Source organism: Rana temporaria, chromosome 9 (genome assembly GCF_905171775.1).
Source record: "Rana temporaria chromosome 9, aRanTem1.1, whole genome shotgun sequence".
Taxonomy (NCBI): Eukaryota; Metazoa; Chordata; class Amphibia; order Anura; family Ranidae; genus Rana; species Rana temporaria.
Genome location: NC_053497.1, coordinates 110,251,883 through 110,275,538, shown reverse-complemented (window position 1 = coordinate 110,275,538; position 23,656 = coordinate 110,251,883). Strand labels below are relative to the sequence as shown.

The 23,656-nt window shown below is 43.6% G+C and overlaps 1 protein-coding gene across 4 annotated transcripts in view; it reads right to left on the bottom strand.

Moving 5' to 3' along the window:
- The window catches only part of SEC16A (SEC16 homolog A, endoplasmic reticulum export factor), a 110,063-nt gene that overhangs the window by 12,116 nt on the left and 74,291 nt on the right, over positions 1-23,656 (bottom strand). For 3 of the 4 annotated variants that reach the window (XM_040324110.1, XM_040324111.1, XM_040324113.1), the window contains 10 exons: positions 18,313-18,517; positions 16,510-16,743; positions 12,792-12,877; positions 11,721-11,768; positions 10,520-10,678; positions 9,835-9,924; positions 7,841-7,900; positions 6,801-6,921; positions 5,742-5,879; positions 2,462-2,553 (listed from right to left, as the gene is read on the bottom strand). In XM_040324110.1, coding sequence (XP_040180044.1) covers positions 2,462-2,553; positions 5,742-5,879; positions 6,801-6,921; positions 7,841-7,900; positions 9,835-9,924; positions 10,520-10,678; positions 11,721-11,768; positions 12,792-12,877; positions 16,510-16,743; positions 18,313-18,517 — 1,233 coding nt within the window. The remainder of the gene's footprint in view (positions 1-2,461; positions 2,554-5,741; positions 5,880-6,800; positions 6,922-7,840; positions 7,901-9,834; positions 9,925-10,519; positions 10,679-11,720; positions 11,769-12,791; positions 12,878-16,509; positions 16,744-18,312; positions 18,518-23,656) is intronic. The other variant, XM_040324112.1, reaches the window with a different exon arrangement.

The following is a 23,656-nucleotide window of genomic DNA, read 5'->3' as shown; positions in this document are numbered from 1 at the left end:
ACCTAGAGCCTCTGTGGGCAGCACGTCCCGATAACCGAGTATGTACAGGCAAAAAGTGGACATGGCGGTTCCTGGTGACGTGGAGAGGACTCGCCTGACTGACCTGAATACGACCTTATAATAGGAGGTGTCAGGTTCTAAATTAAAATATATAAATAGAGAGACAGAGCGCACCGGCTCCTAGTGCAAACCATTTAAGCCCCTTTCACATTGGGGCAGCAAGTGTGGTGGCGGTATAGCGGCGCTATACTGCCGGAATTGCGGCGGTATTCGGCTGCTAGCGGCGCGGTATTAACACCCGCTAGCGAAAAAGGGTCAATACACAGAGGGGCATTGCCGGCGGTATTACCGCGGTGTCCCATTTCAATGTGAAGGAGCGGTGAAGGAGCAGTATACTCACCGCTCCTAAGATGCTGCTTGCAGGAGATTTTTTTTTCTCCTGCCAGCGTATCGCCTCAGTGTGAACCCCCTTGGGCTTTCACATTAAGAATGCTGGGGCAGGAGTATTTCAGGCGTTATTTATGCGCTATTTTTAGCACTAAAACGCCTGATATATACTCCTCAGTGTGAAAGGGGCCTTAACGATTAGAGATAAAAAAGTAACAAAGTATTGCTGTACCACTCCATTGTGTTGAATAAACAAGCGCATAGGTGGCAGGAGGGGCTCCAAGTTGGATCCAGGGCGGGCTGGCAGTCAAAAGTCCCCAATGTATGAGCGTGCAGCCACTGATGGCGATGATGGTATCATCCATGGGGTTAACCCATTCAGACAATAGGCTTCCACAAGGAGCACATAGCTGTTAATTAGCAAGGCAACTCGGTATACAATCGTAATGCACATCCCATATCAAAAACCCCTCCTATGATGTGTGCTAAAAACGATCATGCCGGCATATGCATTATGATTGTATATTACGTTCCTTGCAAATTAACATGGGTTAATAACCCCATGAATAATACTATTGAAGGGCCCCCTTGAGAACACATGGTAGACACGAAAGAGGCCACGCCCTCTGAAATGCATTGTCATAGCAACCTGTAGCATCATCCACCAGCTGTCTCCCTGCCATCTGAGGATCTCTGCTGTGAGCAGACAGCTCATGTGCAGCTTGTCGTTGACTGCACACTCATATATGGCAGACCTTTGACTGCCAGTCCGCAACTTGGAGCCCCTCATGCCGGAGAGCACCTACAGCTAGTCACAGATGCGCTTGTTTATTGAACACAATGTGAGTGTACAGCAAAACGTTGTCATTTTTTTTATCTCTAATCATTAAAACGGCGTTGCACTAGGAGCCAGCGTGCTCTATTTATATAAATTTGTCATTTGCAATGACAACCCCAAAATTGCATGACAAGTCGCACCCCATTGCTTGCAACAAAACTGTTTACATTGTCATGTCTGCACTACTTATTCCCTCCCCCCTCCCCCCGCGAATTCATTGCAACTTGCATAGACTTCTGTTAAATTAAGTCATAGGTGCAAAATTTTGAAAGCCACACTGGTGTGAACCAGGGCGAAGGCAACTGGAGGTGACAAAGTCACTGTAGGAAGGCAGTGGAAAAAGACCAGAGATCCACATGGTGCTTAATAAAAAGGAGCAGAAGCAGGATGGTGCGCTCTGTAGGCTAAAAGAGAAAGGGAGAAGAATGCGTCGCTCCACCCAGTGGATGCCAGTCTAACACCTACTGCAGTAAAACTGGGTGTAGAGAGGTAGCTCCCATTTAGTTCAAAGTGCCTTACTAGAGTCTCCCAAGACAGAGTCACTCTTTGGCCCTGGATCTGGAAAGCCCTTCATGCATAGCACAGTATACGCAGGACTGGAAAGCACCACAATGAAGAGCCCCATGTCTGAAGGTCGCCTTCTGGGCTAGCTGTGCACATCTAGTCTAGAGGGGCCTGGGAACAGTCTCCAAAGATGGTGCTGAGGAAATGCTGATCCACACATCTGCTATATAGAGACCAGCTCCAGCAACGATGTAGCAAGGAATCTTGACTGAAGTTGCAAAGCAAAAAAATCCACTAAGAGAAAACAGGCTAGCAAAAAAATATCTGGATTTTTGTCAGGACACCAGCATAAAACTGTGACCTGCTGGGTACAGAAGCAGTTATATGGGAACTGGCTTACAATTTTTCCATTTGCTAGTGTCCCAGCCTTGTGTAGGCATGGGTATAATCCAACTTTTGAATGTGTCCCTCAGCGGAAAATCTTTTTTTATTTTATTCATAGAAGGTGGGAGGATACATAGGTTAGATTTATGTTGCCATGTCACCTTTAGAGAGATTTCCACTCAATTTCTGTGACAATGACATCGGTCACCACACCTGGAAGATTTCTCCTCACTTTCTAACAGGAACATAGACAACCCTGAGAGCTCCCAACCCTTCTCTTATGAAATTAAGACTAAAGAATAACATTTTAGCTGGAATTGCACATTTACAATGCCAGCTCAAACTCACCTGGGTCTGGGTGAGATTATCAAGACCTGGCTGGTCAGGAGGTTGTACCGTTTCTGCATCTGAGCCAAGGCTGGGCTGACCCTCTTCTGGAACTGTTGAAACAATGTTAAAAATACGATTTGCAGCACTGGGATTGACATAGGAGATGTTTGATATTTCAACTCCATTAGTAACTTCAGTTTATATTTCAATGTATTTTTTATTAAAGAAAAACAAGTTCCAATGTTGACAGACACATTGGCTGAACTAAGCAACATAGCAATAGTAACTTCAGTTTAAAGACATATCCAGTTCAAGTGCAGCTGATTAACTGGCACTTGTTTGTCCTTTTAGACATGCATGGAATAGTGAGTTTGTTTATTGCTTTTGGTTTTAACCACTTGACCACTGGGCACGAAAACCCCCTTAATCACCAGACCAATTTTCAGCTTTCGGTGCTCTCACAATTTGAATGACAATTACTCAGTCATACAACATTGTACCCATCTGAAATTTTTGTCCTTTTTTTCCCACAAATAGAGCTTTCTTTTGGTGGTATTTGATCACCTCTGCGGTTTTTATTTTTTGCGCTATAAAAGAAAAAAGACTGAAAATTCTGTAAAAAAAAAAAAAAAAATCTAGTTTCTGTCATATTAGCAGGTTATTTCTCACACACAGCATATGCATACTACAAATTACACCCCAAAACACATTCTGCTATTCCTCCCGAGTATAGCGATACCACATATGTGCGACTTTTACACAGCGTGGCCACATAGAGAGGCCCAACATGCAGGGAGCACCATCAGGCGTTCTGGAGCACCCAGGCCAATTCTGACATTTCTCTCCTACATGTAAAAATCATCATTTATTTGCTAAAAAAATTACATAGAAACCCAAAACATTATATATGCTTTTTTTCAAAGACCCTAGAGAATACAATGGCGGTTGTTGCAACTTTTTATCTTGCACGGTATTTTCGCAGCAATTTTTTGAACGCGTGTTTTTAAAAAAAAAACAGTTTTGTGCTTAAAAAAAAAAAAAAACAGTAAAGTTAGCCCAATGTTTTTGCATAATATGAAAGATGAAGTTACGCCGAGTAAATAGATACCCAACATGTCACCCTTCAAAATTGCACACGCTCGTGAAATTGCGCCAAACGTTGCTACTTAAAAATCCCCATAGGCGACGTATTGCAAGGTATTGGAGTATTGAGGGTATTGCGGAGTATTGGGGGGGTATTGCAGAGTATGGGGGGGTATTGCAGAGTATGGGGGGGGGTATTGCAGAGTATGGGGGGGGTATTGCAGAGTATGGGGGGGGTATTGCAGAGTATGGGGGGGGTATTGCAGAGTATGGGGGGGGTATTGCAGAGTATGGGGGGGGGGTATTGCAGAGTATGGGGGGGGGGTATTGCAGAGTATGGGGGGGGGGGTATTGCAGAGTATGGGGGGGGGGTATTGCAGAGTATGGGGGGGGGGTATTGCAGAGTATGGGGGGGGGTATTGCAGAGTATGGGGGGGGGTATTGCAGAGTATGGGGGTGGGTATTGCAGAGTATGGGTGGGTGGGTATTGCAGAGTATGGGTGGGTGGGTATTGCAGAGTATGGGGGGGTGGGTATTGCAGAGTAAAATAAAAAAAATGATGAGTGCAATACTCTGCAATACCCCACCCCATACTCTGCAATACCCCACCCCATACTCTGCAATACCCCACCCCATACTCTGCAATACCCACCCCCCCAGGGTGGGTATTGCAGAGTATGGGGTGGGGTATTGCAGAGTATGGGGTGGGGTATTGCAGAGTATTGCACTCATCTTTTTTTTTTATTTTGCAGAGTATTGCGCAGGGATGGCTGGATCTGTGACTGCAATTGTCACAGATCCAGCCCACAGTGCGGCGGCTGCTGCTGCCGCCCGATCCCCCCCCCCCCCCCCCTCTCCTCTCACACTGTACCGAACGGTACAGAGAGGAGAGGGAGGAACCGGCGTCATTACATGACGCCGGTTTGTTTACAAGTGATCGCGCCGTCATTGGACGGCGCGATCACGTGGTAAGGAGCCGCTTCCATTGGCTCCTTACCGCGAGTGCTGTTGCTGCGGGTCCCGTAGACCCGGCGAGCACCGGCGATCGCGTGTGCGCGCCCGCTCGGGCGCGCACAACGCAGTCTCTGGGAGGACGTACATTGACGCCCTCCTAGAGTACAGTAACCGCTCTGTAGCCGTATTTTGGCTATAGGGCGGTTACCAACTGGTTAAAGTGGTCGTAAATCCACTTTTGCAAGTTACACCTACAGGTAAGCCTAGATTAAGGCTTACCTGTAGGCGTTGGCAATATCTCCTAAACCTGCGCGGTTTAGAAGATATTCCCCACTGTCTACGGCGTGCAGGCGCACTAATAGCCATCCTAAACATGGCAATGCTGCGTTTGACCGCTCCCACGCATGTCATTGCTGCTCCGGCCAATCACAGCGATTACAGGAAGATCGCTGGAGACATGGCGGCGGAGGGCACGGAGGAGAACTTCTGAGGCTTCGTTCTCAGGTAAATCAATCATAATGAGCTAGTATGCTGTGCATACTAGCTCATTATGACTTTATCTTGCAGGGTTTAAAAACAAAACAAAAACACAACAACAAGGGTTTACTTCCTCTTTAAGTGCTTCAAACTTAAAATATGATTGTGCTTTATGGTTTCTCTTTTCTTCAGTGTGGATCTGTAGTTTTTCATATTGCAATTTTAGCATCTATTGTAAAAATATATTTACCATGGTGTCTTTTATACAGACTGAAACCAGAAAAAATGTGTACTAGTTGTACCAAAATATATATAAAAAAAAAAAAAAAAAAAAAAAAAAAAAAGATCCTCACTGAAACATACCATTTTCTCATTTTAAAGCTCCAGGCACAAAACCTTTAAATATATTTCTCAATAGTCCAAAATGATATAAATCCACTGTGTTCACCAAATGCAATTAACTTGCAAAAGGAGCAGTGCCAACAATGAGTAGAGCTATGGGAGGGGCCCAGTAGACTTCACCCACTGCATGCTGCTTGCAGGAAAACTACAGGAGGGGGGAAGAGACCAGGTCAGTCACCTTGCACAAGGAACGAGCAGCAGTGACTTGGTCTTTATTACAGGAAGCTCCTGTACAGAGGCAACATTTCACACTGGGATTACTGCACAGAACTGAAACAAATATACAAAGCACACCAAGATTCAAGCAAGTTTCAAGCCCGGGGTTTAGCTTTAAAAACAGAAAGGGCCTACAATTCAGGACCACAAGGCAAACGTTGTTCACCTGAGTTAGGAACAAAGAGGTTTGATGGGATGGGCATTGGTGCAAGCGGAGCAAAAAGATCAGCTGGTGGTGGCAAAGTACTTGCTGGTTTGCTGCCACCTGGGTTTAACACATCCACATAGCGGCCTCTGGCACCTCCTGGAAAAAAGAAAGAAAAGAACAAACACAAAAAGCAATCAGAAATACGTTATAACAAAGGAATTACCATTCCCGATTTATCAGGTCACACAAAACCAGACTCGTTTATAAAATTTACATGTTCACGATCTAGTGGGGTCTTTCACTGGTTATACACTAAAAAAAAAGTGTGCCCCACTTAGATGCGATAGCTGCATTTGTTATCTTTTTGTAGGCTTTCTTTCTTATATTTTCACATGGTAATCCTGCCAGCAAGTCTGTTTTTCAACAGAACAAGCTGTCCTGAAGATGTAACAGAAGGTTTAGACAAACCATTTAACACTGACAAAAGGGGCTTAAAACAATCAGCTTTATGTAAAACGTATTCCAAAAAGGAACAAAACTGTTGCTGCAGCTGCTTAAAAGGCGTTAGCTGGAGTTTGGCTTTTAAATTGATAGTGTATTTTATTCTTCTAGTGCAGGGATCTCCAAACTACGGCCCTCCAGCTGTGACGAAACTACACGTTCCATAAGACACATTCACAGACATGACTAAGCATGATGGGAATTATAGTTCCTAAGTAACTGGAGGGCCATAGTTTGTAGACCTCTGTGTTAGTGCATCTAACACTCCCTCCCCCAGAATGACAATGCTACTGTCCCCAAAAGGTGTCTCTGCTGCTCCTCCATCAATAGTGTAGTCTAATATAGGAGGATTGTCAATGGCCAGATCAGGAGAGAGAGAGAGGGGGGGGGGGGGGGGGGGGGAGAGAAGGTAAAGCCGATAAAAAGCCTTACAAAAACAAATGCAACCACATCTATATTGTTCAATACAGCTTTAATGTACACAAAAAAAAAAAATGTAAAATTGCAAACATTTGGTTGATTCTAAGGACACAGCATAATTTTAAAGAGCCTGTTTAAACAAGAGGATACCGTTACCTGCTCTGATAGAGAACATATTGACTGAAGGGTTTGGGGGAGCTCCAGGTCCGCCTGGTCCAGAGGAGCCAGACTGAGGTCTTTTCGGCATAATTGACGGAGGTGGAGGCAGGGGCTTGCTCTAGAAAAACAAATTACCATTATATATATATATAAAAATATATGTGCAGTGCTTTAGGTTTTCATGGCCATGTACACAACGCCTACGAAACAGGTGTAAATGCCATGTTTAACTCATGAACCTATTTTACTGCAATAAGCAAAGACGGTTCAACCAATTAAAAATGCTACACTGAGTTTTGTGATATCCATCAGCATAACATTAGTGCTAGGAAAAAAAAAACTCCATTATTTTTGTTTTTAAGAGATGCATTTAAGTGGATGCAGGATGGTGCGTTTGGAACATGTGTCACTTTCCATCCATATTAAGGGTGAAGGGTGCAACATGCTCCATAGCTTCTGCCTCCTCTACACACCCCCCCCCCCCCCCAGAATAACCTCCCTATGTCAGCCGATGGGGGTTCTTCCCGCTGTCGGAATTTAAAAACACAGCCCTTACAGCCTGCAGAGCAAATAAAATATTAATTGCACTTTATTACCTGGATGTGCATTTATTATTTTTAGTAAAAGGTGAACATAACCTTTAAAACCCTTATGTCCGCTTTTTTTTCTGCATAGAATGGAAGAGAGATAAAAATGTATTTATTTTACTGTCTCTGACCCTATTAGGAAGAATTACCCTGAGACACAGGAAATGGAGGACGTGGTCGTCACAGAGACAGGATAGCAGACACCAATAAATATGGTGTTCCAACACTTACACTCATTTTGAAGAAGTAGATACAGTGCCAAAGCATTAGATATACAAAATACCCAAACAACCTATAGCCAGATAAGAGGGGAAAAAAAAGAAGCTATACTAGCACAGAACAAATCTTTGCTCGTTTTAATACCCGGTTTGTATTCCACGCACTCCATAGGATTACTCAGGGCTGGAACCTCCAAAACATGAAAAACCCATAAAACTGCTGTCCACTCACCTCCTCTCCCTCAGGCTCATCTAGGTTCACCCAGCGCTGTTTGTTCTCATCCCAAACGATCTGCAATATAGATTTTAAAAATAAGCTTACTGTGCAACTTGGAAAACTATTGCCAAGGCAAATCATTTAAAGCTGAAGTGTAGGTACTGTTTTTTGTTGCATACTTCGGTCACAGCCAGAACAATGTATGTGTCTTACCTGGAAGCGGGAAGCCACTGTAGGCATGGCTACTACAGTGATCACTACTAGCTTCTGGGGGGTGCTGACCAAGTGACTGCCTGTGTTCATTACAGATTAGGGCAGCCACATGCTCAGCATGAACAGCATTCAGAGAATACCTTGCACTTTTTTGTTTTTTAAAGAAATGGCGCCTGTGCCAAACATGTGATCCTATGTTTACTATGCCGCAAGGCAACTGCTTGGAACCGGAATCTAGAGGTGATCACTGTAGTATGCACCCAATTCAGCTTTCAGAGCGTATGATAGATGTACATGCATATTCACATTAGTTCAAGCTGGACCAATGCACCCATGAAAAAAAAAAAAAAAAAAAAGATGTAAAAGAAAAAAAAAGAAAAAAAATACATAAACTTTACATTTGAACCTGTAATACGCTTATCAGAATATTTAACATACTGTATCGCATACAACAGAGATGCAAGAGCTGGAGCGGGAACACACCAGTAGCAGAAGGATGCATGAAATTGCAAAGGACAACAGGTATAAAGCCAAGAACAATAGTAATGACATAACACTGGAGTGCAAAAACATATAAGGCGGCAAAGCTACTATGAGCCCATCAAACTTTAGCTGCTGAATTTAGCATCTATTTAGTAATACAGAGAATGCAGACGGTCTTGATAAACTTCCTAATGGCTGCAATAGTTGGATGAGGCTGAGATATTCATAAAATCGCAAAACTATGAAACTCAAAATTCTCCATAGGCGAAGCTTTTAAAAGCATTCACAAGTTTCCAGTTCAAGGATAACCATTAATTATAGCCCTAGAATTATTGCACTGACTGACATCCACGGCAATACCGCACATGTGTGGGGCAATTTATATTTACATACATGCCCCTACATTGGCACAGGGGTGCTTTTACACAGTGTTCAGGACCATGCACACACATGAATATCACATTGAAAGCAGATTCCAGGCAGTCGCTGCATTCCAATAAGACAGCAAAAGGACTGCAGGCACAGAGATGCATGCAACAGCTGTGCATCCCTATGCCGCTGTAACGCTACCATCCATAGGAGGACATCCTATTTCCCACCTGAATTTTGAATAATGTCAGGATTAGATGAAAGAAAAAAACCAAAAGATTTTAATAATTGATCGTTTTACCCTTCAGGAGCCCTGATAGAAGGCAAGTTATCAACCCCAGGTTGATAAATGTACAATTTTATGATGTACTTCAGTTATGAAAAGAAAGAGAAACATGCATAAAACAAACTAATTCACAGCGCCATCAAAGCACCAACATGCAAAAAAAAATACAAAAAACGCCAGAAGTTCATAGCTTCAGCCAGTTCTAACCAAACGGCAAGCTTCACAGATTCTCATGAACCAAATGGCCACTGAACTGTGTTGTTTCCAAGTTTTGAGAAAGAAAAAATTACTAGACCAACATCTCTCGGCACCCCAGCAGGAAAAAGAACCTGAAATGGAGCTGGTATTTATTTTATGATCAAATCAGATGTCCCACAAATCAGATGTCCCACAAATCAGATGTCCCACAAATCAGATGTCCCACAAATCAGATGTCCCACAAATCAGATGTCCCACGTGACCGCCATAAATTTATTGCACAATGGATTGCCCCCGATTAGGTGTCTTCTAGTTATTATAGGATTACTGTATGGTTTGGAATTTAGTGGCACCAAGACAAGAAATGAAGGGATGGGATTACAGACAAAGCACAGAAGGTCAAAGCTGCTATAAAGTGCATATAGCTGCACACAGACCACTAACAGGCAAGATTTCTTACAGACTTATTCCTGTCATCAGGTAAGTGGGCTTCGTTCTTTCCTTTTCCCATCAGCCAGCCAATTTTCAAAGGAAACCAACTTCTACTGCCCTACAAAATGGTTTAGAGAGAAACAAGTGTGAGAACTACAGGCTTGGAATGTGGCAACTAAACCTGATTATAATTAAAATGCTGTATGTAAGTGTCCACCCAGCTTCCCTGTACTGCCATTGACGGTGCCCCTCAAGTGACATTCATTTTGTGTTGATACAATTGGAAAATGACCCCAAAGTATTTAATGGGGCTTTGTTTCTGAGACAGCCCTACCTCATGAAAAGGCCATGGGTTTCTAACAAACCGGTACAGTGTAGGTGAGTAATAAAATAAGGCAACAAAAGCTGCTGTAGAAGAAGCTACATACTACAGTGTGAAAAATGGACTTTAGATCAGCATTTGTGATATTTGAAAATAAGTTCATTTCCTTTTCTTCCAAATAAAGTTTGTTTAAGGGTTTTAAACATTTACTCAATGGTAAAAAAGCACTAAAGTACCTTCCCTCCTCTGAGGTTTGATCCAATAGCAGGATGCACAATTAGCATTGTGCTCATCACCCAATACCCCAAAGTATCTATGGGAATTTCTTTAACAATATTTCCATTTAAATACCTACTAAGGAGTCTGGCATAGACTACTGGAAAGCACCTACCCCTTGTGATGGGTAATTGGCCTTAGGTTCTTTCTTGGGCTCGGACGTCTCCGTTTCAGGAATGGCTGCAGGAGGGGTTGAAGGCTGAATACCTATAGAACTTCTTCTGGTTGATCCAATAGAGTGGGTAGAGGACTCAGAGGTGGTCCGAGTCCGTCTCTAATCATAGAAAAACAAAAACATTTCAGGCTTTAAAAAATTGAATTATATGAGCACAGCGAACCGGACCTGCAGATACCAGCACATTAATTTCACCAAACCAATGTATTCCTCAGACATCAGGACTGGAGATGGGCTACAAAGACAGAGGTAGGATAGGCACTACTCTTGTTTAAGGTGGTTAGGCTGTGAAATTCTGGTGCCACTTTTAGTTATACAGTGACAGTTGAGTCTATTGCACCCAACTCTCCCTAAGCACTGAATCCTTCTATAGTAACAGCAAAGATGTCACAGGGCTAAAGTGGACATTATACACAATTTCCAAAATGCATCAGAAGCATTAATAGTTCAAAAACAAGTAGAGTTAACATCCCTCGATGCCATAATCATACTCTAACCACTTAAAGCAGAGTTCCACCTAAAAGTTAAACTGCTTAATTGCTTCCTTTTTCCCCTCCAGTGCCACATTTGGCACCCATCAGGGGGAAGGTAACAGGGTCCCTTCCCTGTTTCCGGTAGACCAGCTGTGGCCCAGATCTCCTGGAAGCTGGAAGTTCGGGCCACCTCCTTCCTCTGCCAGGCCAATCAAAGTGCAGTGCGCTTCACCCGACAATTGATCTGAAGATTGGCTGGGGTGTCGACATTGCGGGGTCCCTGGACAGGCAAGTGTCCATATAGTAAAAGTGAGCAGCTACAGTATTTGTAGCTGACGACTTTATTTGCTTAAACCAATCAAAATATGCTTTTTATTTTTTAATTGTATGTGGTTTATAGCAGAACAGAATTATACATTTTTTTTTTTCAAAATTGTCTTTTTAAAGCGCAAAAAAAACAAAAACGCAGTGGTGATCAAATACCAACAAGAGAAAGCTCTATTTGTGGGGAAAAAAATTACAAATTTTATTTGAACACAACTCTCAAATTCTGATCAAGGACGTTCATGGGATTAGAAGACTAGAAGTAAAAACTGTGTCCTGCCCCCCCCCCCCCCCCAAAAAAAAAGTTCTTATTTTACGCAAACCAATAAATAAACCAAACTTACCATGTGAGATGACGACTGGGACACAGTCCTAGATCTCTGTCCTGGGGCCTATTAAACCAGAATAATTCTCTTTATTAAAAGACACAATCTGAGATCTGTTATTTTCTGCCTTATAGTTATATGTCAGCCATCTCTCCTCATAGTGCAGAGAAAAACAATGAAGTTTTCACCTAATGTACCATAAATAAGTATCAAGTGTACCTATCCTTTTTCATGAATAGGTCTGTACACAGACAGGGACAAACAGTCACAGGGCATTCTTTCACACCCCTAAAGCTGCCCATGCATGGCTCAGCTTTTTCATTCAGCCAGCTGAGCCGATTTCCTTATCCATATATTTGAGGTGGCTGAGGAAATCCTTCCCATTCTTTCATTTTGAGTGCGAGACCCCAACCGTCAGAATACACTAACCAGTCCTGCAACCCATTGGCTGCATCGAGCGGAAATTTTCCAACAAGCCCGTTCATGAAAAGTCGATTGATAGATCCACTGAACAGGAAAGGCCATACATGAATCAAAATTTGCCCGCTTCGATCCACGTATGGGCAGCCCAATAATCACATGGGCATGGCGATCACCCATCTTTAAACATGACAAGTTACTCTTTATCTTGCAATAATTCCTTCCATTCACGCTTCACTTCCTATACTTACAACTTTCATACCCAGCCTCTTCCAATCACAACACCACATTTGTATACCATTCTCATACCTCTGTTCATCACTGACACTGCATCAATATACCAAACTATAGTCTCTTATTCTTAATTTCCACTTCTATTCTCTATGCATGGAAGACTAACCCTAGGAGTGATTCAGACCACCACCCCCATGTGCTGCTCCTTATGTCTCTATTATACTGGGTATGCAGTTCTGACAGTCTGTGTAATCTTGTTCTACAGTATGCAAATATGTACCAAATATGCTGAAACAATACCTTTGTAGTCACCTTGTCTGACTTACTTTATAAACTTTCTGAATTAGAACAAATACAATTCTTGTGAAACAAATAGGCAGCACAACACATTTAACTGTTCATATGGTAGAAATAAATAAAATAAAAAAAAATCACCATTTTAGCCATTTCCCCATAGAAGTCAAATCCGGGGTCATGAAAGGTGGTTTTCGTGGGAGAGCTCTGCGGTAGTCTTTGCACTGCTAAAGAGTGGAACATCACACAATGAAACATATTGAATTATTACACACAAAAATAGTATTACAGCACAGGTACGTGTATCCAAAAACAGGTTTCATACAGCTATCCTGCTTTTCCCCACCAATAACCCACAAATTGGCAGATTAAAGTAGAACTAAAAGCATTACCCAAATAAATTGCAGCTCACCAATTATAAACGGTGTCTTAAATTAGAACTATAGGTAAAACTCTTTATTTTTCTTATTTTAGATAGAGCAAAGAGGATTATAAACAGTCATGCGCCCCCCCCCACGACCAATCTGTGTCCCATTGGGGAGATTTCCCTTCACTTCCCGCTCTATAGCCAAACAGGAAGTGAGGGGAAATCCCTACAAATTAAGGAAATTCCTTGGGGATCCCCCAGGTCACCCGAACTAATGTCCCTATTGGAAAATTTCTAACTTTTCTGGGACAACACAAAACCTGGATTTTTTTTTTTACTTGATCTTTCAAAGGTAACGGTAAACAGAACAAATGGAGAGAGTGAATCTCCCCAATGGCCACACAGTCAGCAACACAAACTGACAAGAGTGCCAATCCCCTTCTACTCTATCCAAAACTAAAAAGGTGTTGCTTTTAGTAAGGCTTTACTATTTTAGGCTTTTTTCATGAATTTTCACTTGGTGAAGTGCTAGTTCACACTTGTGCCATTTCTTATGTAACTTGAGTCGCACAGAATCACATAAGGGAAATCACATTATTATCAATGCATCTCTGCAGTGCGATTTTGGAAAAAGGTCCCTGTGCTACTTTGATGCAATGTTTTATGGAGCCAAATCGCACCTAAGTTGTACTACGTAATCGCACTGAAAAATCACATTAAAAGCACATGGTACTAGAGTGAACTAAACCTTATGTTTTTTTTAAACTTGCTTTAACCACTTAACAAGCCCAGTTTTGAGATTTGGCGTTTACAAATGGTATTTACAAATTAAAATAATTTTATTTTTTGCTAGAAAACAAAGTTATTACCCGTTAACTAATTTTCCAGAAACCTTCTAGGATGGCTTACTGAGAGAGACATGCTCCTCCCACCTAGCACAGGAAACATGTGATCCACATCATAAAAGACAGACCCACAGGCAGTAGCCCCTCAGTATTAATAACCGAAGGCACATATAAAACAAAAAAACTCCCATTAGTGCAACCAGCTTAGGATCACATCATTAGTCTCATAAAAACAAGAGAGGGAACGGACACAGCCCTTAAAATGTGAGATCTGGAGTCAAAAAGACCTCAGATCTCATATTTACACTAAAATGCAAAAAAAAAAAAAAAAAAAAAAAAAATTAAATAAAATCCCCTTTAAGACCATTGGGCGTAAGCGAGGTTTAACATCCCATCCGCTATCCAATGGTATAGAGCCGAGCGGGGGCCATATTTCCCTAACTCGGCATCCAGCCTGTGAGGGAAGGAGGACCCAATCGTCTCCGCCGCTACCGACAGCTCCGGTAAGAGGCGGAGGCGACCGAAGGGGACCCCCTCTCCCACCCTCGATAAGTGATCCTGCGGCGAATCCGCTGCAGAGACCACTCGCTCCTGAATAGAATACCGAGGTTATGGCAGCTAGCGGCTGTAACAACAGTATTCCCCTTCAAACAGCCGACGTACAACGACAGCGGGCGGTCGACAAGTGGTTAACAGACCAAGCTGTCCAAAGTGGCAGTTAGAGGGTTGAGAAAAAATACTGACGGGTGCTTACAATGGTCAGCTTTTATTCCTTTATGCAAAACCTTTATCCCAAAAGGGGGGGGGGGGGGGGGGGGAACAGCTTTCTGTAACTGCTTATAAAAGGTGTTAGCCTGAGTTTAGTTTTAACTTGTTAGTCAAGTCCAAAATAAATGTTCAAGTCTTACACTCCCCTCTCCCCCAGATTGACAATGCTGCCGTCTACTTTACTACTACTTGTAGAATACAGACAAATCTAAGGTACTGTGATGGATCTGGATAAAATTTCTATTTTGAATTATTTTATTAGAACTTCTAAAATGTTTAATCTTTTATATTTTCATATTGTTTCTATATTGTTGTTTTTTTATATTTCTTTTTATATATGCATGGGTGAAAAGATGTCACAATAAGTGTTTATTTTCCTTGATAAGATTTGTCAGATATGAAATTAAGTTTTAAAAGTAATGAACTCAGCATTGAAAATACAAAGGATTATTAAAAGCAGCTCCATTTCCCCCCCCCTCAATCACTCCAGCCTCTCCTTTCTACTGCATTCTAAAGTAGAATTCAACCATCCCCCCTCTTCCTGTCTCCATCTGACCAGAGGATTTTTTCCAAATAAGGACTTCCATTTCTTTCCCTTTGCTCATGGACTTTGGAATGTGTGTCATGTGTTACATATGTCACAAGGGGGTGGGTGATACTGAGGATGGAGTGGATTTATAGTGTGAACCAATCAAATGCATGTATTTGTGATGTCATGAGGCTAATAAAACTAAGGTGAGAGGAACTCCTCCCTCTTTTCGCACAGCCATCCAAGTAGTCTGGTCTCAGCTCCTTGTAATTTGGTCAGCAGGCAAAGTAGCTATTCCTTCCTGAGAGGTCATGAAAATAATTATTCTACTACAGTACCGTTCACACTACTGCGATTTCAAAGCTGCACGATTTTTCCTGTGTAACTCGCATCAAAGACAGACCAAAGTAGTACAGGGACTACTTTGAAGTCGCACAAATATGAACGGTACTGATTGGAAATCATGGGATAAGATTTGTCATGCGACTTTGTAGTCCCAAGTCGCTGGACAAGGCGCACAAGTGTGAAAGGGGCCTAAGGGTTCAAGACTTCCTAATGGCATTTTTTTAAGTTTTGGATAGAGAGGAGAGGAGAGGAGAGGGACAAGAACCCATGTGGAGGTTTTTATTGCTGTCTATTTGTCATGTTTACCGTTAGCAAATGTGAAATTAAAGAAAAATTCAAAATATTTGGTCCCAAGAACAGTAACAGACTGAAAATCTTCCAATAGGAACATTAGGTCTGGTGACAACCAGAATTCCTCTCACTTCCTGTTTTAGCTATGGAGCAAGAAGTGAAGGGAAATCTCCCCAATGGGACAAAAAAAACCCCCAAAAAACATGACAGGGTTGACAGGGATGACCCTCTTCATCGAAAATAAAAAGGTTTTACCTATAGGTCTACTTTAAAGAGTATGTAAACCCAACATTTCATCTTCCTGATGCAAGTACATGGTACAGCAAGCACATACTGTATTAAGAAGTCTCCTGTTCTTTGTATTGCTTCCTTTTTGTGAAATCCCTGGTGGCCCTGCCAGTCCCTCTGCTTTCCTATAAAAAAAAAAACTACACTAAACAGGAGAGCACACTGTGGTCAGTTCTCTAGCCATGCTATCTCTCCTCCATTGATCAGACGTGTCCTGACTTTGAATTGATGTATAGAAGGGAAGACTGCAGGTAAAAAACGGGCACAACTTATCTAGGAGGATCGGTTTCATCTCTGCGTACCACCTGAGGCCAGTCACTTCACTAGGTATATGTAAGGGTTTACAACCACTTTAAGGTTGGTATTTAGATTTATAAAACTAGAACAAAAAAAAAAAAAAAAGTAAAATGACAGCTTTTAACTTACTTGGCTCCTGGCTCCACTGCTCTTGAGGTGTAAATTCGGTGGGTTGTGGAGGGGTGGGAGCAGGCTCCATAGCAGCAGGAGTGTAAGTAGGTACAGGGTCACTGCTGAAAGTCCCAAATCCTGGGCCAGACACTGGAGGGGAGAACCCAGGTGAGGGGACAAAAGTCTGCTGTGTGACAGGATAGAAAGGCTCGCTAACTGGAGGGGGCTGATATGTAGCAGCGTGTTCAGGACCTAGAAAGCAAAAAAATACAAAAGCTCATGTATAAAAATGCAGAAGAGAATTGGGAGAGAAAGAAAATTAGAAAATAAAATGTAAAGAAGAATTTCATAACGTTTCAATATTCTAAACACACACACTTAGGGTGGTCATACATTATACAATCTTATTGTACAATCTCCTTTAGATTTAACAAAATTACCTAATAGGGTGGCATACTTAAAGTGGAATAAAACCTAGCTATTGGGCCCCCAGCAGTGGTTAGTCATAATAGGTCAGTATGCACTGCATATTACTACATTATGGCAGACATAGCTGTCAAAGGATGCTGTCAGTGCTCCTGCTGGTCACAGGTGCTTCCATCTATACCTGGTCTTCCATGTTAAGGCTACTTAAATGGTTGGGCCATGGTGACATATGCGCATAGGAAGTCACATCATAAACAGCACATATACTGTATTTATGACAGAAGAGACCAAAATGGTCTCAAATGCATCTCATTTGTTAGAATAAATGAAGGAACTCGGGCTTGTTACTGCTTACAGCTAACCCCTAAGGACAGAATTACAATTGCACTGAATGCAAACTTGCTTCAGGTCAGTGACTCATCAGATAGTGAAAACAAATCAGAACAGTCCGAGTCAGTGATGACGGTTTGCATATTTCCACCCTTCGCTTTACGAGAAATTGATAGACAGCGGGACTCAGATGCCCCCCACATGCATTACACATTTTGATTGACAGCAGCAGGAGCCAATAGCTCCTGTTGCTATAAATCTGTCCAAATGAGGAGAACGACAGCAGCTGGAGGCGCTGCGCTCATGCACATCGCCTGGATCAGATCGGGCTCAGGTAAGAAAAAGGAGGGGGGTCTGCAGCACAGGTTTTTCACCTTAATGCATGAAGGTGAAAAACCTTAAAGTGGATGTAAACCCAATTCATGAAATTTATGCTGGGCACATATCTGCAGTATTTTGTTATCTCTCGTAAAAAGAGCCAAGTCCCATAGCTCTGTCCGGAATTGTTCCTCTGTTATCAGCCTGATAACTCCTGACAAATTCTGACACTCTATGGGAGGTTGCTAAAATAGATTAGCAGGGAGCTGGCCCCATTACAAAACACCTCGGAAAGTCTCTGCCTATGTGGAGAGGGGGTTTGTGCCTTTCCTCCAATCAGCAATTTTAGCTATCTTGGCTGTATGCCCAGACATCACACTCTCATAAACAGGAAGAGAACATATCCCAACACATCTGAACTTTCTAAACAGTATATAAACGTGAAGACAGCAGGTATACCAAGATAGGTATATCAAGAAGTTAAATAACTAAGAGTGAAACTAAATCACATATGGACACAAAGGACGGCTTTTTGGGTAATAAAGAACCGCAAACCATTTGAAGTATAGTGACACTGGCTTCTGTTTTCAGAAATACATTTTCATCATTGTGAAAGCTGCAAGTGATAAATTCTGGGCATGGATAAGCTGTATCTATTTGGAAGTTGCAAAGAGTGATAACCATGATGATAATAAACAGTGAAGACAGTAGAGGCAACAGCGCAGATAAACCATTACATCACCTTACCTGGAAGAGCCAACTGTACACCCTGGACAGGTGGAATCATGTTGGGGAGGAGGTTGGCCAGTAAGGGATTATCTGTGTTATGGAGGCCTTCATGGGCTACTGGCATGCCATCTGATTGGCTGATGTGATCCTGTTCTGAGCTTGGCGTGCTGCAGGCATATTGTTGGGGGGTTGTTCTTCCAGTATTGTATACCACGGTTCCTTGCTGAAACACAGAACAGGGGGAGGGGGGTATCTGTCATTTCTGCAAACCTATAAAGTGTTAAATTTAAGCAGAGTCTAATTTTCTCATGTCCGGAGTCCCAAAATTACAAATACTTGACCACACACGGGAGTCTATGCCCAGAAGTGGGTGCAAATACCAGTATTATACAGGTATCTGCCCCCCCCTGAAAGGTGCCAAAATGTGACACTGGAGGGGGGGGGGGGGGGTTCCGAAAAGCGGAGGTTCCATTTTTGTGTGGACCGCTGCTTTAAAAATAGTCCATCGGTTACAATTAAAAATTCTTTACAGGCCCTAGAAATACCACCAAAATAAAGCTCTACTTTTGGGGGGGGGGAAATATGACATAAATTTCTGCATGAAAGCGCAATTGTCAGTTAGAGGTCAAGTGGTTAATAAGCTTTACATTTAACACTACACGTTATTTTATTGTTCATTTTAAAAATAGTAACTCCACTCCTACCAGCTTCTGTTCTGAAGAAAAATACGTTGTTTGCTCCACTATGTCATTTGGACACGGATTCTGAAATGGGAGTGACTAAGGCCGGCCATACGCGGTTCGAAAGATCCGCTGGCAGGAGGGATTCCCACATCACCAGACTGTTGATAGGAGAATCAAAAGAAATTTGCTCTACATATGGCCGGTCTGAGGCAACATTTACATTAGCACGTCTCCAAAGTCGCACAATTTGCGACGCGATTTTGATCAGACTTTACATTCTATGGATCAAAGTTGCATCAAAAGTCATAACAAAGTAGTGTAAGCTCCTTTTCCAAGTCGCACCAATTTGAACGAGTGTGACTTATGCAACTTTGCAGTGTCTGCATCTCTTTAGAAGTGATTAGCCCTTAGGTAGTATTTTACTAAAAACAACCTTTTTGTTGCAGATCATACCTAAAACCTGACCATCATCTTAGTGAAAAGTTCTTCAACCATGCAGGAAATTTCTTTACGTACTGAGAGATATATATATATATATATATATATATATATATATATATATATATATATATATATATATATATATATATATATATATATATATATATATTCTCAGCAAGTGGTTAAAGGCTAACTCCACTTTTGTGGGGGATAACAAATTAAAAATGGCATTTACGAATGCCACTCCACGTATCGGCATCTGTAAATAAAATTATACCAAGATCGTAGCCATGATCTTGTCATAAACCACTTGCTGGCAGGATATACTGTATTTATTGGCAGATAACACTTACTTTTTTACCCTGAAAATAGAGTGTAAACTGTGCCTGCGTGTTATACACAGGGGGCTGTGGAAATTTTTTCCTGAAACTTCCCTCTTAAAGTTAGGGTGCGTGTTATACGCCGATAAATACTGTATGACAAGATCATGGCTGCAGCTACAATCTTGGTATAAATTTTATTTACAGATGCCGATCGGTTGTTGAAAAGTGATCCGCATGGCCCTGCAGGCACCCTATCTTTTTTATAGTCCTGAGGCGGGCTGCAACTCACAATGGTTCCCGGGCTCTCCTGTTCCTCTGGGGAACCTGGGTCTGTGGTAAATGATTGGGATCCCTTCACACAGAGAAGATGGAGGAACATTTGTTCCCTGAGCTCCTCTGACAAATGAAGCCAGGGAAGCAGCTGATCACAATGTGGACTGTGGAGACATTGGGGGTTTAATAGACCCCTGGAGGCTCCATAAAGTGTACCTGTCACTGGCCAGACCTATCACATATGGTGCTTCCTAGCCCCATTGTAACAGCAATAAATTAAAAAAAAAAATAGGATTTTTTGTACTCACCGTAAAATCCTTTTCTCTGAAGTCCATGGACGGACACAGCTCCTTAAATCTTGACAAGTGGGTTATGTTCCCTGTTTACAGGAGAGGACTAGGCAGAAACATGTTAAATAGTTAAATACATGTTACATTAACAGAGTTGAACAGCCCCGCCCAGGGGGCGGTCCCTCCAGACATAACCCTCCTCACTGCAGCTTGCAGCCTCAGTTCGTAACAAGCAGTACAAACCTAAAAAGGAGGGGTGGGAGCTGTGTCCGTCCATGGACTTCAGAGAAAAGGATTTTACGGTGAGTACAAAAAATCCTATTTTCTCTTATCGTCCATGGACGGACACAGCTCCTTAAATCTTGACAAGTGGGACGTCCCCAAGCAGTGTCAAAAAACGAGGGGTGGGAAATATATCAGTAAAAACAATTTTAACTTCACCCCAAAACAAGCAGAGCTCCTCAACGGAGGAGGTGCAACTTTAAACAGCCGCCGGCAAAAACTAGCGGCTGAAAAAAAACATCATAAGATGCACTCACAGCAACCATGTAAATTCTGGAAAAAGCGTGAACGGACGAGCAAATCGCCGCCTCGCACACCTGTGAGACCGACGCATGATGTCGGGAAAAAAAAAAAAAACCCAGGAAGCACCAATTGCCCTGGTCGAAAGTGCCGTGACCGGAAAGGGGGGCCCGCCCTTAGGAGCATAGGCCTGTATGACGGCCTGCCCGATCCACCGAGAAATGGTGGTCGACGAGACCGCCAGGCCCTTTTGTGGACCAGACACCGACACAAAAGAGAGTCAGAAGCTCCGAAATGGAGCCGTAGTAGGCTGGTATACCCGCAAAGCGCGTACCACGCCTAAAGTATGAAAGGCCGAAACCTCCTTCGGAAGAAGGGAAGGTCGCGGGCGCACCATCACCTAATCCTTATGGGGGATCAAGCATGGCGGCTTGCAAGACAAGACCGCCAACTCAGAAACCCCTCTAACAGAGGTAAAGGCCACTAAAGGGGCCACCTTCTGAGATAGTGTCAAGAGAAAATCTCTCTGATGTTTCCAAAAGGAAGGTTCCTGAAGAACCGAGAGCACCAGAGTCAAAACTCATGGGGGAAGAGATGGGCCAAGAGGGGAAAGTATATGACAAACCCCTTGCACACAAAAAAAGGGGACCCACCAGGGAACGGGCCGCAAAAAGGCCACTAAAAGAACACAGCCAAGGCTGAAATCTGCCCCCAAACGGTGCTTTAAGCAATTTTTAGATCCAATCCAAGCTTTAAAAACAGCAGGACCCTGGACATTGAAAGTACGCCCGTGGACGTCACTCCATCCCTTCGCACCAAGAGAGGTGCGACGGTAGATCCTCCGGAAGAAGACTACGGTGCCCTGTTGAGATGACCGAGTCAGACAGACCCTGGTCACCTAAAGTCTGGCTTCCAATAACCATGTTAAGCAAGTCAGTGACTGTACAACAGGAGGAAGTATGGGACCTTGAGACAGGAACCTCCTGCCCTGGCAATCGCCAGGGTGCCTCCGCTACCAGGCGCCCGATATCAGCGTACCAAGGACGCCGAGATTAATCTGGAGCGATTAGAATCATCGGGATCTCCTCAGCATCCACTCTGTGGAGCGGCCGAGGAAGCAACTACCATGGAGGAATGGCAAAAAATCACCGATACAGACAACACAGGGCCACCAGCGCGACTGACGCGTCTGTACAAGATCACTAGACCTGGCCACTAACTGACACCCTTGCGGCGGAGACAAGCTGCCAGGAGATCCATGCCATGTGAGGCTCACCTCCTGCAAGGGAGCCGAAACACCCCAAGCACAAAGACCAGTCGCCCTGGTCCAGCATCTGGCGACTCCAGTAGTCTGCCTGCCGGCATACCTGATGGTAGACTGAAGCCACGGCCGTGGCGTTGTCCGGCTGAAACCAGATTGGTCGACCACAAGGAGAATCATAGCCTGATCGCCTAAAATAGTAGGACAATGAACAGTAGACAGCACCTGGTATTCCCAGGCGGTCTTCCACCAGGCACTAGCCAGGCCCGACCCTGGGTAGCTACCGAGACCAGACACATTCAAGGAGGTGTGGTCATAGGTCCACGCAAGTCCAGCGACTCAGGGCCGACTGGACCCCCCAGTTTTGTGAACCTCCAGGTTCACAACCCGTGAGCTGGCATTCGTCGTAAACACCGACCACTGGAAGGAAGGAACAACTTCCCGGACCGAAGAGTCGGGAATCTCTGTCACCAACTCAGAGAGACTCTGACTAGGTGGCGCACAGGAATCTAATGATTTCAGAGACAAAAGATTTTTACCACCTGGACAGTAGTTCCACTGGAAAACCAGGGTGTGGAACTGGGCATACAGTACCACCTTGAAGGAGGCTACCCACAGACCCTGAACCAGCAGGCGCCCGGAGAGAAGACCGATTGCGTGATGCCAATACCTTCTCCGCAGACTGAAGAGTCTGCAATTTCTCCAGGGGAAGAAGGACCTTTGCCACTGAGGAGTCTGGATCAACACTAGATACTCCAACGCTGAGTCGGAACCTAGCATGCCCATAATTTGAACCCTGGGTCGCACACATGTAGGGCAGGCTTGCTGCCACTGAGCTACACTTTCTGGCCTAAACGTTTAACATCCACCCGAATCTTCGGAGGGTCTGAATGGGAATAACCCATCCACTAGGTCGGAGACAGAAGCTGCTCTCAGAAGAAAGTCGTCAAAGTAGCCAATGAGGCAAAGCCTCGCTGTCCCAACAAAATTCAAATAAGTGCGAGCTCCTAGCTGAAAACCCATGGTGCTGACGCCAGATCAAAAGGGAGGGCCACAGGCAAAGGTATTTAGGGCCTGAGGCCCATAGAAAACCCAAAACTCTCGTCCTGCAGGAAAGGTAAAATTACCTTGCAGCTTAGCAAATCCCACACTGCCCAAGGCAGACCGACGTGCCGGGAGGGGAAGACACAAGGACAGAACTTTGTTCTGTGGATAGGAGGAAACCCTATCTAGTACTCCGAAGAGACCACCTCGCAGACCCACTAGTCGGAGAGCAGGGAGGTTTCACTGAATTGTGAACCTGCAAGCCGCCCCTCCCACCTAGAGACAGGGAGGGAAGGCTATATACATTGGCAGGATTTGGGTGCCGGCGTGATCGGCTTATGCACCCAGGGACAGATTAGTCCCCCAGCTGGGCCTTTGACGGCCTGGGAGGGTTGCCCCTAAATAATACACACACATAGTGTGTATGTATATTATGTAGGTGTATGCACACATGTCTTTGGAGGAAACCGGAGTACCCGGAGGAAACCCACACAGACACAGGGAGCGACAATGCAAGCTCCAGGC